The sequence below is a fragment of the Cynocephalus volans genome, chromosome 1 (assembly GCF_027409185.1).
Source record: "Cynocephalus volans isolate mCynVol1 chromosome 1, mCynVol1.pri, whole genome shotgun sequence".
Taxonomy (NCBI): Eukaryota; Metazoa; Chordata; class Mammalia; order Dermoptera; family Cynocephalidae; genus Cynocephalus; species Cynocephalus volans.
In genome coordinates, this window is record NC_084460.1 from 253139472 (window position 1) to 253158759 (window position 19288).

Consider the following 19288-nt stretch of genomic DNA (forward strand, 5'->3'; position numbering starts at 1 on the left):
TAGTGCAAAGAACAACAATACACCCTTTCCCTGGCTTCATCTACTGTTGGAGACATTGTGATGCTTTACCCCTAAACACCTTAGCATATATCACCTAAGAACTAGGACATTCCCTTACATAACCACAGTATGATCATCACACATTAGAAATGTGTCCTTACGATACTATTATCTATTCTATGTTCCATATTTGCATTTCTGCAATTATACTAATAAAGTCTTTTGTGACTTTAGCAAAATTTTTTAGACACCAGACACAATCAAGGATCACGTCCTGCATTAGGCTGCTACGTCTCATTGATCTCTTTTAATCAGGAACAGTTACCTACTTTTATTGTCTTTCATGATATTGTCATATTTGAGTAATCTATCTCAGTTGTCATGTAGGCAGGAATACTTGTTTTGTTTTTTTCCTTTTTTTTTTTCTTTTTCTAGTCAGGAATACTTGTGTTGGCAAGAATATAGTGATGTTGGGTCTGTCCCACTGCATTATTTTATTTTGACATTGGAAGTTTTAGAGTACAGGAAAATATACAGAGCCTTAATTTGAACCTCTCTGATGTGGCATATCTATTCAACCTGTGATTTGCTCTAATATAGACAAGTGTTGCTTCTGCTTGGACATCTTTAGAGTTTCATCTTGCTGAAAAGGCTGTGTTTAAAATAAAAGCAGAAACAGGAGGTAGCAGTTGTGACAGTGCTGCACTATTGTCCGTGTGCAGTTGCTCATAAACTAACTTCCCTTTTTGATTTGGTTAAGATGACCTGAGTTTATGAAGCTTATGGTCTCAAGGGGCAGTGAGTAGAGGTGAATCTGTCTAAGAGCCAGCTGTTTTTTTCATAGTCATACTGTATTTCTCCTGCTTCATTAATGTGATGGGGGAAAATGCCTTTATTTGCTTTGTAGAAAGGAATAAAATAGAAAGCCGACAACAGAATAAGAAAATACAATTAGCTTTCAGTAGAGTAAAAGAAAAAAATTATATTAAATAACTTGTAAACATGAAAATTATGGTTAAAATTCTTGAAAAACTATCAATTAAATTCAATTCTTCCAAAGGCTAAGCTTCTTTGTGGTTGTAGGTCAGGCTCTTTCAGAAATAACATGATGTTTTTAGAACATATATTTACTCAATATATGCTAGGCTATACTTCTGTAACAACATGCCTTAATTACAAACATATCCACAAATCTCAGTCACTTAACAAAAGATTCTTTCTTACTCATGTCAGCATCTACTGTGGGTCATTTGGCTGTGCTTGGTGGCTTACACTTGGGCTGAGGCTGCCTTCATCTAGCAACTCTACCGCCTGTCTAGCAGCCTCATGGATGAGAGAGAGAAAATATGGAGAACTGATATCCACCCTTAACTGACTCAACCTGGAAGAGACACATGCCACTTCTGCTCTAGCTTATGGGCAAGAATTAGTTTCATGGTTTTAACTAAACTGTGGGAGGATAGGAAATGTAAGGGATCATGTGGACTACTTGGTGGTCTCTAGGTCACTGTATTAGTCCATTTCTGTTGCTTATAGCAAAATACTTGGAACTGTGGAACTGGATAACTTGTAAGAAAATGAAATTTATTGCTTACAGTTTCAGAGGCTGGAAAGTCCAAAGTCCAGACAACTCATCTGATGAGGGGCCTCTTTGGTGGTGCCTTTACAGCAATGCAGGGATCTCACATGGCAGAAAATGGTGGAGCAAACAGAGAGAGACTCTCACATGCTGTCCTTTTAAAGCCCTCAGAACTGTGCCCATGACCACCATTAAACCATCAACTTAATCATCTCTTCAAGGCCCCACCTTTCATTTACCATAATAGGACTTCTCACAGTCTTTACACTGTCACAGTGTGGACTAAGTTTTGGGGAGGCATGAATCCACAGCATTCCGCCCCGGCACCCCAAAACTCATGTCCTTTTCACATACAAATACATTTCACTTCATTCCCAAAGTCTTAACTTGTTTCAATTCAAAAGTCCGAAGTTCCATCTGTGTAATCAAACAAGTTATCTACTTCCAAGATACAATGGTGGGACAAACATAGGGTACATAGTCCCACACAAAAAGGGAGAAATAGGCCAAAAGAAAGTGGTAACAGGTCCTAAACAAGTCCAAAACCCAGCAGGGCAGGCATTAAATCTTACAACTGGCAAATCATGTACCTTGACTCCCATGTTTGACATCCTCGGCATACTGGTGTGGGGATGAGTCCTCAAGTCCTTGGGTAGCTCTGCTCCTGTGGCTTTCCTGGTCTTAGTCCACACTTTAGCTCTCACAGGCTGGTGTTCCACTCTGGTAGCTCCACAATTCTGGGGTCTCTGTGGTGGTCCTGTTCTCACCGCCACAGTATGCATGGTGCTGGTGGGATTTTTCTGATGCAACTCCACCCCCACGTTTCCACTTGGCATTGGTCTAGCAAAGGCTGTCTGTGGTAAATTGGTCCCCAGGCCAGTCTCTTCCTGGGCCCCCAGGCTTTTCCATACATCTTTTGAAATCAGGGTGGAGGCTCCCAAGCCTCCACAGCCCTGGCATTCTGTGAGCTGGCAGACTAAACACGACATAGACACTGCCAGGGCTTCCAGCTAGTGTTTTCCAAAGCTGTGGGTCCAGCCATACCTGGTGCCAGTTTAGTCATGGCTGGAGCAGCCAAAACAGCTGGGGTGCTGGTGCTGGAAGCAGTTTCCCAACGTGGCCCTGGACAGCGAGCCTGTGGAGGGTGCCTCGGGCCTGTTCTCCAAGACCATTCTGTCTTCCTAGACCTCTGGACCTGTAATAGAAGACACATCCTCCAAGATCTCTGAAATTCCTTCAAGATCTTTTTTTCCTTCTCTTGATAATCCCTTTCTTCTATATTCATCTCCTTAGTGAAGAGTCCCTGGGCTACACCCTTGCTTTTGTGGCCAGGCTGGAAGTTTTCCAATTTTTTTCCCTCTGCTTTCTTTTGAATTATATATTCTGGCTTTACCTCATGCCTTTTCTGCCATAACTCAACATAGGCTTCTGCAATAGCCATGCACCTTCCTTAATGCTTTACTGGTTGGAAATTTCTTCTGCCAAATACCCTGTTTCAGCACCTTGAAGTTCCAGATTACATAAAGCTTTGGTGCATAAACAGAATGCATCCAAGTTCCTTGCCAGTTCGTAGCAAGGGTGATCTTTGCCCCACTTTCTAATAAGTGCCTTCTCATTTACATCTGAGATCTTCTTAGAATAGCCTTTACTGTCCATGTTTCTATCACTACTCTGGTTGCCACCACCTAACCAGTCTCTAAGAAGTTCCAAACTTTCCCTGGTTTTCTTGTCTTCTAAACTCCAACCAGCAGCTAGGCTTTTTCTAGCCTGCTTCTTCAAATTCTTCCAGTCTTTTCTCAACATCTAGTTCCAAAGCTGCTTCCACATTTTTGTATATTTGTTATAAGCAACATCCCACTCCTGTTACCAGTTTTCTGTATTAGTCCATTTCTGATGCTTATAGCAAAATATTTGGAACTGGGTAATTTGTAAGAAAATATAATTTATTGCTTGCAGTTTCAGAGGTTGGAAAGTCCAAAGTCCAGTCAGTATATTTGGTGAGGGCCTTCTTTGGTCATGGCTTTACAGCAAATGCAGGGGTCTCACTTGGCAGAAAATGATGTAGCAGAAAGAAAGAGAATCTCAGGCATTCTCCTTTTAAAACCCCCAGAACTATGCCCATGACCACCATTAAACCATCAACTTAATCACCTCTTCAAGGCCCCACCTTTCAATTACGATAATAGAATTTCCCACCTTCTTTACACTGTCCCAGTGGGGACTAAGTTTTGGGGAGACATCAATCCATAGCAGTCACTGAGGTTTGTTGTTTCCAGTGTGGACAGTATGGTGAACATAGGTGTCAAAGGCAAGCTCCTCACTGTTGGGAACCTTGGTCATTATGGTAAAGGGGCACACACTAGCTAGTTGCATGTCTCCTTTTTCCTTTCCTCTACTTATAAAATGGTGCCTTCATGATCACTCACAAAGAGCAGTGTTGTTTAGACTCCTGTTAGAGGCCATTGGAGATTAACGCATTAAACATTTTTTTTTCAAAACAATGAAAAAGTTAAAAGAACAATACAATTAGCACCGTTTCACCCTTTACCCTACCTATAAAACACCTAGAATTATTGAAATTCTCATTAATTATTTGTAATTCTTCAGTTGATCTTAAGTCTCCTGAATGGAATTGAATAACCATAAGCAGTACCTTAGATAGGTGGGAGTTTAGGGAAACGATTTAACTAAACCTTTTGATAATATTTACATGTTGGCTAGCATTCTTAAAATTGACGCTTATCTGCTATATTTGTTCAGTATAGTTATTGAAATGCATGTTTATAAAGAATGATCATTGTAAATAGACTTTAAGAGTAACAAATGAGGTTTAAAAAATATTCTCTCCTTCCCAAAATACTTTGTGCTTATATTTCTGTAATTTTTTTCCTTGACCAGATGTAGGACTTTTCCATCAGGCTGGCTGGTTATTTCGGTAGGTTATAGTACAGCCTTGTAATACCAAAGTCATGGGTTTGGATCCTCAAATCAGTCAGCTACCAAAAAAGAAAGAAAGAAAGAAACTCTGATATACATAGAACAATATATTTTGTTTCTCACCCCTCACAATATTCTTTTTTAGGCAATAGAGATTATGCCAAAGATGATCCATTGGAGTTCAAGTCCCACCAGTGGTTTGGAGCATCTGTGAGGTCAAAACAGGATAAAATTTTGGTAAGTCGTTAGGATATTTATTCTCAGGTGATTCTAGTTAATTTATGTGGCGACACAGGAAGTTTTATGTTTCAAAGTGGTAGTAAAATTTAGTGTGCTCAAGGGTGTGGGGCATAAAAAGATAAGATAGCTCTGATCAAAGGCCACTGTATCTAAGGAAACCATCTCTCCCTCCCTTCTGGGACTGGGCTCTGCTTCTTTCCACCTTTGTTCCTACATTATTTGTTTTTCCTGCCCTGCTTGATATCTTCCATCAGTTTATTTCTATCCAACCAAGTTTAGGAATAGTGTTCTATTCTTAAATAAATTCTTTAGTATTTCCTCTCTTTAAAAATACAGGCCTTTCCTCTGTCTCATCTTCTCCTCGGCCACTGCATTATTCCTCTGTTCCTCTTCTCAAACACTTTTTGAAAATCTTTTCTATTTTCCACTTCTTCACTTTGCATTCTTTTCCCATGTCCTCCAGTCAGGCACAGATAGGCAAGGACAAGGTCCCCACTGACTTTCAGGTATATATTTGTATATATATTCATGATGTTTTATTTTTCCACTGGTATTTATCTTTGTCTTTCTCACCCTCTTAGCATCATTTAACAAGATGAATTGACCCACTTTTAAATACTTTTTTCCCTGGGTTTCCACAATACTATATTTTCCTGGTTTTTCTCCTGTTTTGTGAGCTGCTCCTTTGTAGTCTCCTTTAATGGCTCTTTTGCTCAGTTTCCAAATGTTGAGTGTACCTGAGCCCTATTCTGGGCCCCTTCATTTTCTTTAAATACACCTTTTACTTAAAGGCTCTTATCCTGTCCCATGGCTGGAAATACAATCTATATGTCATAATCCCCAAATTCATATCTCTAGTTCTTAATTCTCCCTGGATCTTTAAAGGCATATTTCTATACTATCTCTTTGGCATTTCCATGTGGATATTAAATAGACTGCTCAATATGAACATGACCCAAATAGCATTCTTGTTACCCTCCATCAAAGAGCAAAACCAAACAAACAAAATAACTATTAAAGTAACTATTTAAGGTATAGGGTAGTTAGATTAATTTTTATTAATGCTTAGAAAGTAACATTATATTCTGAAATAGTACAGATTGTCTGAAACACTAATTTTTCAGATAATTTTTATGTCGTGGACTAAACTTTGATTTTAGGCCTGTGCTCCATTGTACCACTGGAGGACTGAGATGAAGCAGGAGAGAGAGCCTGTTGGGACCTGCTTTCTTCAAGATGGAACAAAGACTGTTGAGTATGCTCCTTGCAGATCAAGTATGTATGGGAAGTTGGACCAGTCTTTAAGAGAGGTTGGAAGCCTAGTTTGTTAAAAGTGTTTGTGTTAGCATGTATGCGTGATAAAATACGTAGACATGTTCTGATGTTGATGAGAGCAAAATGAAAAGTCCTAATGTAAAGAAATTACAAATGTGAAGTAAACAGATTTATCTTTTTTCCCTAAGAACTCATTTTCATCTTCCTTGGTTAGTAATACTTAATATCTGATTTGGGAAACCTGTATTTTTAATCACTGTTAGTCAAAAGATGCTCAGTTGAGCTTCTCTAGCAGAGATGGGGACCCCCACAACTAAAGATTCTCAATAGGTCTGGGTCAGGCCTGGGTCATGCATTTTTAACAAGCTCTGCAAGATAATTCTGATGGATACCAAAGTTTGAGAACCACTGCTTTATATTAATGATTTTAAAAATAAAAAATTATCTATTAAAGAGCCAGAGTTTATATAGGAAGGTGAACTCAGGAGTCTTGAATCTGAATTTCCCCCACTGTTAATCAGAGTTTCTTTATTAATGAGCTACTGAGCCCATCCCTCCTTTGGTGATCCAAAAGATCTCACACTGTTCTCTAATAATACGTTAAATTTCAGTTGGAATTAATATTGTGGCTAAAGATTATTTTAAGCACTTAGAATTTTGGTTATGCTTTTCCAAACTCTGTACCTTCTTTTCCCCTTAGAGATTTTGATCCCTGACCCCTTGTTGAATTGGCCACTACTCTAGATCTTCTTTTTACTAGAAGCATAAAATAGATTATTGAACTGCAGTATAGTGTTTATACCTGGAGCACTTTTTAGTGTATTACTTTTTATGTTGACTGGTCACCAAGTAGTTTAGCAGAGAGAATTAGTAACAAAAGTACAACATGTAAGACTCTTCCTGTAGTTTCTTTTTTTCTGTGTTAGGGGACATGTGACATCAGGTCGGAGGAACTGCTCTGTCCTCAAAGTTGTAAGTAGTTGAAATTCTGGGAAACCAAAACTTACTTCATAAAACACTTATTTTCTTAGTCCATCACCTTGATCCTACCTGTTGCAAGTGGGAAGTAAACATCAAAAGAATATGTACTCAGACCCATATTATGTATCAGGATAGAGTAAAAATTAGGTCAGAAAACACACCCTGCACAGGATGGAGGAATTCAGCATCTTCATCCTCAGCGCTTGATGCCATGTGGTATTTTTGTCATAGTATTGTCATCTTTGGTACTGCACAGCAAATCTGAGGACTAAATTTGTACTTTTAATTTCTATGCTGTAAAAACGTTCCTATTGTGGGAAGATGATTTTATAGCTTTGAAGAATGAGCTAACCCTTGTGTGTCAGGTTTGTAACTTATTTATATGATGCACACACATACAAAATCACTCTCATTCTCATTTGATAGATGTGGGAACTGAGATTCAGACAGTTGAAGCAATGTATTTTTACATTTTATGGTACTGAGTGGTCAAATGAGGATTTGAACCCAGGTCTGTCTGTCTTCAAAGAAAGCTTTTCCTTGCATTACTAGCAATAGAAAATGCTTTCTATTTCAGTTGTTTCTGTATTAAGCACAGCATTTCTATACAGAATATATCTGGCTTTCGTGAGTATAGGTTTGGATAATTCCTGACGTGTGCATGGAAACCTCCTGAAAACATGCATTCTAGTGATAATCCCTTGTGTATCTGGCACGTAATGCTTTCACTTATTCGGTTTAGACACAGATTATAAAGTCATTTTAAACCATATTTTCTAAGGTATTTAACATCAGCCAATTGTGACTCGTGGACCTGTTTTTGTAAATAAAGTTTTATTGGAACACAACCACACCCATTTGTGTACGTGTTATCTATAATGGGAAAGTTGAGCAGTGAGAGTTGAGTAGTTGCCACACCATATGGCCCCTACCTGAAATGTTTATTTACTATTTGGCCTTTTACAAAATAAGTTTGCTGATCTCTGATCTAAATAATAAAACTTCAAATCTTAGAAAAAGCTCTAAGAACAACCTCAAAAAACAAAGAAGCAAAGTGAATGCCTTTCTTCCTAATAGGCTGGGCTTTCAGTAACCCTTAATTATTGTACATGCTTTTCAATTCAGCCTTTGAAATATTAAGCTACCTACAGGCTTAAATTACAAGGGGCAGCCTGTACAGAGAAAAAAACTCAGGAGTGGGATTCTGAGAACTTGAGTTATATTCTCCCATTCTCCTGACAATTCAGCTATAACTGTGGGTAATTCACTTAACCACTGTGGGCCCTTGTTTGATTATTGGTAAAGTACTAATCCATACAGAAAACTTCAGAGGTACAATTCTAGTATTTTGTATCTTCTTCATACTTCAGTAAATTATGCAACCCAATAATTGATGTTACGTGGTGAGGCCAGTTTTGTAGGGTTGCATTGCTAACTTTTTGGTAATTTTGCTTGCCTGGGGTGGTAGTTTTTGGAGTTCTTTTGCTTTTGTTTTTTTCTGGTTGGTTTGTTTGGTTTTGAACTATGACCTATGTGGACACCCTGGACAAGAAACTTCACTGTTTATCACTAACTTAACGTTATTACTGACTACATTTGCTTTTGACTTTTCGTAATGGCATCTGTAGCCATTCTTGTCATTATGCAATAGGCCAGATGTCCTTCTGTTCTAAAAGTGCCTGAGCTGTAAGTCATGTGATGATATCTTTCAACTCCATGCTGAGACTGGGTATTTTGTTCTTTCTGTCTACTTTCTGTTGATAATGTTATTTGAATGTAGATTTTCTCAGTTGTGATTTCTAGTTGGCTTTTCGTTCCCCTTTTTCATTACTCAGGGAATGATAAATACATTGTTGATTTGAGATAATGCAGTGTAGTGGTGTAGACACTCTTGGGTTCAGGTTCATATTCTTTTGTTTACTAGCTGGTTGACTATGGTCAAGTTATTTAATTTCCCTAAGCATTAGTTTCCTTATCTGTACAAACTGTGAATAATAATAGTATCCCTCATAGGATTGCTGTAAAGATTTGAAAACATAATGCCATGTAGAATTAGCATAGTACCTGGCTCACAGTAAGGGCTTAATAAACACTAGATGATCTTATCATCATAATCAATAACATTACTATTTATAATATCATTGCCAGACTTCACAAATGGAAAAAGTGTTAATCATCTGTAGAAATAAACACCAAAGCCTTCACTGAAATAAGTTATAGTCCACATAAAAGTCTTCTTATTGGGAGAAATACTCAGTTTTATGTACCTGTTAAGAAAATTTTAAGAGACAGTCATGTTTTTTAACTGGATGTTCCAAAAAACGAAATAAAGCAGGTAATTGTACAATGTGATAATGAAAAAAGGATGTCTTTATAAACAGTCTGAAAGCATTCTCGCAATGCAGCTTGAATAAGGGAAATAAATGGCTGACTTGAGGTTAGAGCAGAATTCCTTAGTATGATTCACTAGATGCTGGAAACCCCAGCTCCACATTTTCCCACTCCTTCTTGGTTAGAAAAATTTACACTGGGGTAGCATTACACTCTTGAGGTCATTTTCTAAAAAGAAATTTTTTGGATTTAGATATTAAGTGTGTAATCTTGGGGCAGTTCCCAGGTTTTAAAAATGAGTTCAAAATTTTTGATTGTATTATTTGACAAAAATTCTTGGAAGTTTGTCCTTATGACTGAAAATAGATATTTTTTGTTCCTGTATTTGGGTGGCAAATATAGTAATAATATAACTTTTTATATATTTGTAACATTGATTGCAAGAATTGTTTGATAAATGAAGGCTAGTGTTTTCCATTGTTTCTTCTTATCCTCAAAATAAAACAAGGAGAGAGACTTCAGATTCATCCTTACTTCTACTCTAGGTACATTATTACTTATGATTAAATCAGTTTAAATTAATTGGCTCATTGTTCAGAATTAGTTGCTTTTTTGTGAGAACTACAAAAATGAGAGTACTACAAAAGACCAAAATTATTGAGTCAACTACGGATATAAAATACTTAAAAGTGTCATGTTTAAAGATATTCACTTTAATTGGACCAGAGTACTAAACGTGTTTTGAGGATAGTTTCATATTTTGCTCTTTGCAAACCGTTAAGTTTGGGCCTTGCCATTTCTGGGAATTCTGACCTGTGTAATTTATAGTTTTTCACTTTTGTTGTTGGCTATAAAATGTATGTATAGGAAATGTATGTATCTCTTTGCTGTTGTTCATAACACCTTAGTGAAGACCTAGCAACTATAGGGCAATAGGGAGAAAGAGGAATTTCAGATTGGAGTTTTTACTTGCAGATCACACCTCATTAGTGTTTTATGAAATCAATATAGTGGATCACAATCAGTAATTTTTTAAAAAAATAGAATGAAATATAATAAGATAATATTAGAGTGCATTGTATATAGTAATGGTAATATTATTTGTGAAATTTTGTTTATTTTGTATATATATCTATACACACAGTGAGTTGTGTTGTGATATAAACTATAATCTTGTGGGTTGTGGTTAAAAAAAAAGTTTGAAATCCACCGTTTTAGTTGATCTTTCTGTTCCCTGGTGACTGGGTTCTTTAATCTCTCTCTGTTCCCGTATCTGAAGAAATAGTACTGATAAACTTGTATACTAACTTTTTTATAATGTGATAATAACTCAGTGTCTGAATGAATGACCACTCCCAGACACTAGTACATTATCTTTTGATTATAGTGTTATCAGGTTTTTCTCATGTTTTCCTTTGTGTTATTTATTTGTTTTTGGGTTTGTGTGTATTTTCAATCTTTTTATTTTAGAAAATATTGATGCTGATGGACAGGGATTTTGTCAAGGAGGATTCAGCATTGATTTTACTAAAGTAAGTTCTCATTTAAGACTGAATGAGATTCAGATTTACCTTATTTACTAAACTATGGCTAAACATAAACTGGTCAACATCTCAGCTCCTTTATAACTATTACCTGTTTAATGAAAACAGCTAATAAAACAACCCATTCATTTTGACATTCTTTGCCTTATATTATTTTCTCCCTAGTCAACATTGCTTATTTGAAATAGGGAGACATCCCAATGGAAATGGAAGAAAATAGAGAATCTCCTCCATAAATGATGGATAACTGTTATGACTTACTAATAAAATTTCCAGTTATATGAATTAATAGAATATTGAAGTTTTCTATTTTCAACCAAAATTGGTTTTTCACAAAAGCTTTATAATGGGAAAAAAATTTACAAAAATTGTTTTTTCCCCGGTGGGAACTTTGTTACACAATTAGAGTTTAGTTACTCTAAACATGCATGGTTGCCATCCATCATGTGCCTACAGTCACCCAGTGAAGTTGAAGTAATTTAGTAATTATGATAACTCTCATTTGCTGGGCTCTATTTTTAAACAGGCTAATACGCACTTCAGTGTTGATAGTTTTTATCTATTTTTCTAAAATAAGAATTTCATTTATATTTTCAAAGGCAAATTTGTTAGGTAATTTTTTTCATATACTTTCCTTTTGTGTGTTTATTTATTTATTTATTTTTGGTGGGGTATATGAACATTTTGAATATCAAATTGAGAATATTAATCCCTCCTAGAGAAATCTCATAAATATATTGATTGATTAAAAGTAGAGCTTTCTTAGTAAGCTTACTATGACTTAGAAAATGTAAGCAAAGAAGAGTGCCATAAATTTATGAAAACAACAGAAACTAAAATCATGTGATGCAGAAGGACTAATAAAGCATTTTCTTATTTTTTTAAAATTTGTATTTTATCTTTATTTTATTTTATCAAATTATTTTCTAGACTAGGTACTGATAATTCTAGTTAACTCTCCTTATTAGGTAATTGATTTTTAATTTACTCAATTTCATATTATGTTACTCATAATTCAAAATTTAAGGTAGCCAAACAAAAAGAGATAAAGTATATTAGTAAATATTTGGTTTAAATTTGCATGATATATTGTCAAATAGGTGTTTTATTTTTAAAAATTGTCCATATTTTCTATCTTATGCCTATGCAGCTGTAACCCCAGGAGTATTCTTATACTGTGAGAGTTGTTGCTAAATTAACTGTTCACTTTCTTAAGCCCATTTTTGAGAAAAGGGTATCATTTTAAGGCAGACAACTTGGAGGTATCTTTTACATAGCCAGGGCAGAAGATTGTCTTTTGAAAGCTTAAAAGGGCTAAATGTACATTTGGAGGGAAAAATAGTTTCTTTTACCTTCAGCAAGAAGAAATTTCCAAAATATTGTGCTCAAACACAAAATACCTTGAAATAGACACAGTTTGTTACAGATGTGAGAAATGCTGGACAAGTGTAATTTGTATGTATATAATACACCTTGAAAAATTTACCCTCTAACTTTATTCTTGTTTGGATCTGCAAGACACTAAAAATAGTTTTTCTTTAGTGGAAAATTCTTCAATAATTATTAGAAAATTTGCCTTATAAAGTCACAAATCTAATTTGCAAAACTAAAAACTGACCTTTTTTCTTTATTGTAACCTAATAATACTCTGCACTAGTATTTCAACAGCAAAGAATCACAGGGGGAAAATGTTTTTGTGTTTTTATATGTTAAGTGAACGTATTATAACTTTCCTTTTTAATTTTATTTTAGAAAAGGTACAATGAAAACCAGTAAAACTAAGTTAGATGAGTTTCAGATGTATGATTTTCTTTGTTTTAATATACATGTAGATAACTATTACATATGTATACTAAATTATCTTTCCATGAACTTTCTGATGACCCTCATAAATGTACTTGTACATATATATTTTTTTATGTTTATTGCATTGTCTTTTGTTTACACAGATATGTGTTTTTAAGTGTAAATCTTTTTGTTGTTTGATTCAATGTAGGCTGACAGAGTACTTCTTGGAGGTCCTGGTAGCTTTTATTGGCAAGGTAGGTTAATATTTTTTAAATTACCCAATACTGACTCTGTGTCTCTGATTCACTTGGCTTATCATGCACCTATGACATTTTCGAAATTATTATTATTATTATTATTATTTTATTTATTTATTTTTTTAAAGATGATGGGTAAGGGGATCTTAACCCTTAACTTGGTGTTGTCAGCACCATGCTCACCCAGTGAGCTAACCAGCCATCCCTATACGGGATCCGAACTCGTGGCCTTGGTGTTATCAGCACCACATTCTCCTGAGTGAGCCATGGGCTGGCCCTCAAAGTTATTTTTAAAGAAAAAAATGGAAAAATACAATTTAAATGTATGAACACTCCGTTGCACAATATATTTTTTAAAAAGAATATAACATATGATACGTATTAAACTTGTATATTCCTAGTAGAAAATTAACTGAATATTTTTAAAGTAAATATATAAAGTAATTTAAAATAATTCATTTTTATTGTGTGTGATGTGTACTTCCCATGACTGTACTCTAGAGTCCATGATGCAGTCATTAGGAAGTGTATCAAACCAATCTGTACAGGCAAATTGGAGCGTTCTGAAAGCTCAGGGTTTTAAAAGTATTTTGAAGTTGCTCATCAGAATATTTAAATGGTTATTTTCTTATTAATCACTGATATCAACAATGATCTCTTTAAGTGTTTGGGGACTTTTTAAAATAGAGGATTTTATTAAGTTTTTAAAAAATATAATTAAACCATTACTGATGTAAAGATAAAACATTACATTATATTCTTCAGTCATTCTGGGAGGCCTAACTAAATTACCGTTTTAACAAATATATAACAGATTATTATTGCTGACAGTTTGAAAATAGGTAACCAAATCTGTTTATTTGCTTTCCTTATGTTTCATTTACCATTAGAGTTACACAATTATTTATTTGTTAATAATTGACATGTTTAGTCTCTGCTAAAAAATGCCGTTTACAAGGTCAGACCTCTTGTTTATTAGCATTCTGATATTCTAGCATTGTTAGTACATGGAAGAATTGGAAAACCTATGACTATGTTGATTTGAAAGTACTTTTTAATTTTATTTTTGTATTCTACACTTCGCTTTTCTTGTTTCTTTGTAGTAAAACGCATGCTTGCTTTTGCTTTGTAGGAAAGGAAGCTAAAGAAAGAGATTTGCTAAAGGAAAATGGGATGGAAGGAGAATAAAAAGGAATGAGAAATAGGAATAAATAAAAAGTTTAAATGGAAGGCAAAGGAGAGGATGAGGAAAAGAGAAAAATCAGTGTAGAAGACAGAGATCAGTAGTGAGACATACTAAAACTGAAAAATTTGTATGAATTATACATCTATTGGGAAATGAAATGATTTAGGAAAATTGTAATTGAGTTTTACTGTTTTAAAACAAAAATTGCACTTCTAAAGTGCATATGAAGAAATAGAGGATATTAATGCTTTCTAGTTCAATATAAAAACATGGATTTCTTTTCTTCTTTATTGCGGAGTAAGGCATTCAGTGGATGGGAGTAAAGTGTGTGATTGGCATGCCTGGCAATCAGAACTGTCAAGGAATCTAGATTTTGATATTCTCAGTTAATATCACTTCTTAACTCTGTCTTTTTAAGAGACACAGCTGTGAACTTGTTTAAATGACTCGTTCTTTTAATACCTTGGGTATTACACAATGTCTATGCACATTCCTATTTATTATAAATTAGGACAGGTAGATACTATTAATATTATATTTATTAGAATTTTTCTATAAGTGTCTATAATATGTAATTAAAATACTCAGTGAATTGGCAGAAGATATTTTAACAAGATTAAAATCAGCCAGTTTCACCCTGGATAAGTAAGTACACTAGAATGAATTTTTCCATAGATTTCAGAATTGTCCCTATAAGAATGGAGACGATGATAATGTTGTTTTATTCCAAAGAGATGATGAATATTCCTGTATTCTTTGATTTAAGAAGTACTTATCGAATTCTTCCTATGTTTTTGATGCTTTTTAAGCAAAGAGGATAAGATAGTGACCCAGAGAATGTTTCTGACTTATGGACTCAACCTGTGTGACTGGACAAGTTGGAACAGGACTGAAAACTTTAGCTATTAAAGATTTCTTTCTAGGGCCGAGCCCGTGGCGCACTTGGTAGAGTGCTGCGCTGGCAGCGCGGCGACGCTCCCGCCGCGGGTTCGGATCCTATATAGGACTGGCCGGTGCACTCACTGGCTGAGTGCCGGTCACGAAAAAGACAAAAAAAAAAAAAAAAAAAAAAAAAAAGATTTCTTTCTAAAACAGCAGAAATGAAGAGATTATTTTCCCCATGTTATGGAAATGACATTTAATAAATTAGCCAACATTTCTTAGGGTAGAGGTGGACGGCAGTCTGATTTTTGTGTGGTCATCTAGATTTGCTGTCCACTTAACAACATAAGGTTGTGAACAAAAGTGAATTGACCCATTCAGGTTGCTTCATAAAGGTGTCCAAATAACTAGTTAAAAAAAATCAATTGAACCAGTTATTCTGATTATAAAGGTAACAGTATTTAATTATTTCAGTACATTTTTCAAGTTTTGATGGATTTGCTTTGGAAATTGCCCTTGAATTTATTATTTCAGTGATTTAACATTGATTTTTAGTGAGTTAAGACAAATCTTGTATTCTTAAGTTTTACTAGCAGAGACTAATGTTAAGACTTGGCTTGAATAGATATAATTGTAAGTTAAAAAGTAATATCAAGTTTAAGATTTAGTATTATAAGACTAATAATTAGAAATGCTAGTATCTAATGCTGTTTTCTTTCATGCAGGCTCCATTCATCGTCTGTATCATAAAGTTCCCAATGGAAGGTTATTATTTTGTATATATTTTTTAGGTCAGCTCATTTCAGATCAAGTGGCGGAAATTGTATCTAAATACGACCCCAATGTTTACAGCATCAAGTATAATAACCAATTAGCAACTCGGACCGCACAAGCTATTTTTGATGACAGTTATTTGGGTAGGTAAAACCAAAATATAGACATTTTATGGAGTTTTCATTTATTTTTCCCATATTTGCATATGCTACTTCAAGTAAAAAAAAAAATCTTTCATGAAATAAATTAAGATTTTTTTTTTTAAATACAAGGACCATAACAATTCAAATTGTTATTGAGTACTTATGATATGTTACATCATGTAAGTGAGCACACCAAGGCACAGAGAGGCAAAATAACTTGCTAAAAGTCACTCACTTGTAACTTGCTGTTCTGAGATTCAAACCCAGGCAGTCTGACTCCTAAACTGTTATTCACTATGTTAAACTACAATTTTGGTCTTTAGGATTTAATGTTTGTTCTCTCTGTTTAAATTTTTCTCTTATTTATTAAAACAAGTCACACAAGAGAAATAGTACTTGTTGATTGAGAGGAACTGTTATATATTGCCTCTTTTTGATGAATTGCAAATTTACCCTATTTTTAACAGGTTCCTTTATAAAGTTAATAAAACAATCTTATTTTTTTCCCAATAGAGATATATCTATTGGAGTATTCACCTCAATTATTTTTTAAAATTATCCCAGAGGACAAACTATTACATAATTATAGGGGTTACTTAAAAATATTTTCTAGGAAAGCTTACTCAACAAATATGCTGAAGGTAATCGTTCCTGCTCTGATGCTATGTCCAACTTTGGTTCCCCATTTAGGTTACTCAGTGGCTGTTGGAGATTTCAACGGTGATGGCATAGATGGTAAGAAGCACTTGAACTATATTTAATCCTTTTTAAAATTTAGTATAAGCATGTGACATTGAAAAAATTCAGCAATTAGAGAGTTTTGAAACCACTGTTATGGAATACAACAGGAGAAATGAGGGAGATGTTAGTACACTGAGGAGAGTCCGAGCTCGGTCTGTGTTACGCATCCTCTAGTGGCTGCTGGAATTGAACCAGCTGCTGTTGGCCTTAGTCTCTTTCCCTTCTGGTCCTTCCCATCCCCCACCACTATCGGTGGTGACATCTTCAGCTTCCTCCTCCTTGCTCTCAGCAAAGTCAGTCCTCTTGGAGAGGCTTAGTTTCTTCTTTCATTAGACCTAATTTGTTACCTTCTGGGCTCTGTCTGTAAGGTTATTATCCCATCTCTTCTCTATCTCTCTTCCTTCAGAGCATAATTTAGGAATCATAGACTTTCCCTGATTTTGATCACATTTCTGTGCCACAGCCACTTCTACCCCATTTCAATATGCTCTGTATTATTTTTCATTACTGTAAAGATAGCTTTTCCTCTTTAGTTGGTTGCTTTATCTTATCTATTCCTGTTTAACAAAATTACAAATGACTTGAGGGTTTATTTGCATATATTTGAGAGTCCTCAAGAATCTATATTTTGTAAATTTTGATTTTGCAGTTTAAAAAGTGCTGCAGTTATTTATTATGGAGTACCAATTTTTGAAAATCTGTTGTTGATTTTCTACTGAAGTAGTAAAACAAAATTTAGAGCTTTCTGACATAGCCACTTCCTTCTGTAATTTACAATGTTGGTTTTAAAAATGAGTAATTAAGGGTTTTTTGTTGTTGTTGTTTTGGTTTTGTTTTCCAGACTTTGTTTCAGGAGTTCCAAGAGCAGCAAGGACTTTGGGAATGGTAGGAAGATTAAAAGGTTTTTTGAAAAACCTCTAAGTTGTCTTCTTTTTTACTATATTTCACACATTTTTGTTTTTCCTGCACAGGTTTATATTTATGATGGGAAGAACATGTCCTCCTTACACAATTTTACTGGTGAGCAGGTAGGCTTTTAAAATGTCATTCCCCCCTTTCATTATAAAAGCAGTATATATTCATTGGAGATAATTTGGGAAATAAAAGATAAAAGCCAATTATAATCCAGTCAAACAGATAATCCACCAAACTGTTATCATTTTGGTGTATTTCTTTCCCTTGTGTGTGTGTGTGAATGTGTGTATTAACAAAAATTGCTTACTCAGTCTTTTTAATTTTATGTATTGCTTTTTTCACTCAACTTTATCATCAGCTTTTTCTAATATCTTAAAACTTTCCTTGACAGTATCAAAATAGCTTAATGATTCCATAATATTCAATATTATAGATAAAAAATATTTCACCTTTGTTTTAACCAACCTAATTTGTTTAAGCAAATCCTTTTTATTATTGCATATTATTGCTTGTTTTCGTTTGCTTTATTTTTATTTTTATTTTTTAGGAAGTACAAAATAAAACTGCACACACACAAAACCACAAAGCTTCCTTTTTCTTTGCTGATGACATTAAATTCTCCTTTAAGGAATAGTCTATGCCTTTTAATTTTATTAGATGCAAAATAAAGCACGGCACAGATGTGTTACAGATATTACAAGTAAACTTCATTTGCACTACATGAAATAAAACATTCTTCAGTTTTAAAGAAAGTAGTACTTTTAAGTACTAGACATTCTCTATAAGCACAAGCATTTTATAGTATTCTGTGTTGTATGACTCAGAGAATTAAATTATAAACTGGTAATGATAAGGGAATAATTAAACAATAAGTAGAAGGAACTTCTCATAGGTTGCAGATCTTGAAGTCAAGCCCACTTCTTGTTCAGTTGAGATTGTTGGGCTTTGGGAGAGGATTGACAAGATGAGGAATTAGACTCATGGTCCCCAGAAACCTCTTGCATCTGTGTGGCAGTCAGGGTTGATGCACAACATGTAGTGGTCTGTAGTTGACAAGCAGTTGGGGTTGCTGCAGGGGAAGTTATCTCTTTGTGCGGTTGTGACTTCTTCAGCTCAAACAGCTTCTCTTGTCTGATGTGTGTCCACATTTGTCTCTGGATCTTGTTGCATACAGTTAGTGTTGGTTGCTTTATTCCTCTTCAAGGCTAAAACATGGGATCTGGGTGAGGACATACCTGAGCCTTCTGTGCTCAGTCTGTTATTGCACTGGACAGGTCTTTGCCACTGTAAATCTGGTTCTTCATTTATAAAAGTAGGGATGCTGGTAACTTCTTCATGGGGTAGTTGTGAGAATCAAATAAAAACATGTCAGTCATAGTGCTCAAGACAAAACTTGTCTCCGTAAATGCTATTCTTTCTTTATACTTTCAGTCCAAACACCCTGAGAGACTAAGATACTAGGATATTCTTCTGTTATATTCCAGTCAGTATATCAACATGGTACCCCAAACACAATACACTTTTTTACACAAACTCTGGTCTTGTCATTGAATACAGAACTCACCTTTCATTTTTTCAATTATACTTTATAGACCCAAATTAGATAATGTAGGATTCTCCTTGACCATTCCCTTCTGATAGCTTAGCTAATCAAATTTTGGAAGCATCGGTAACTTTCCCTCTTGGTTTGTTGATTCATTCTTCATCTTAGTTCG

At 34.8% G+C, this 19288-nt stretch overlaps 1 protein-coding gene across 2 annotated transcripts in view; it reads left to right on the forward strand.

Annotated features, from left to right (window-relative positions):
* Positions 1 to 19288, forward strand: part of ITGAV (integrin subunit alpha V) — an 82914-nt gene that overhangs the window by 32337 nt on the left and 31289 nt on the right. For both annotated transcript variants that reach the window (XM_063090826.1, XM_063090835.1), the window contains exons 3-10: positions 4662 to 4753; positions 5917 to 6031; positions 10814 to 10875; positions 12884 to 12929; positions 15792 to 15917; positions 16608 to 16652; positions 17500 to 17543; positions 17630 to 17686. In XM_063090826.1, the coding sequence (XP_062946896.1) occupies positions 4662 to 4753; positions 5917 to 6031; positions 10814 to 10875; positions 12884 to 12929; positions 15792 to 15917; positions 16608 to 16652; positions 17500 to 17543; positions 17630 to 17686 (587 nt within the window). The remainder of the gene's footprint in view (positions 1 to 4661; positions 4754 to 5916; positions 6032 to 10813; positions 10876 to 12883; positions 12930 to 15791; positions 15918 to 16607; positions 16653 to 17499; positions 17544 to 17629; positions 17687 to 19288) is intronic.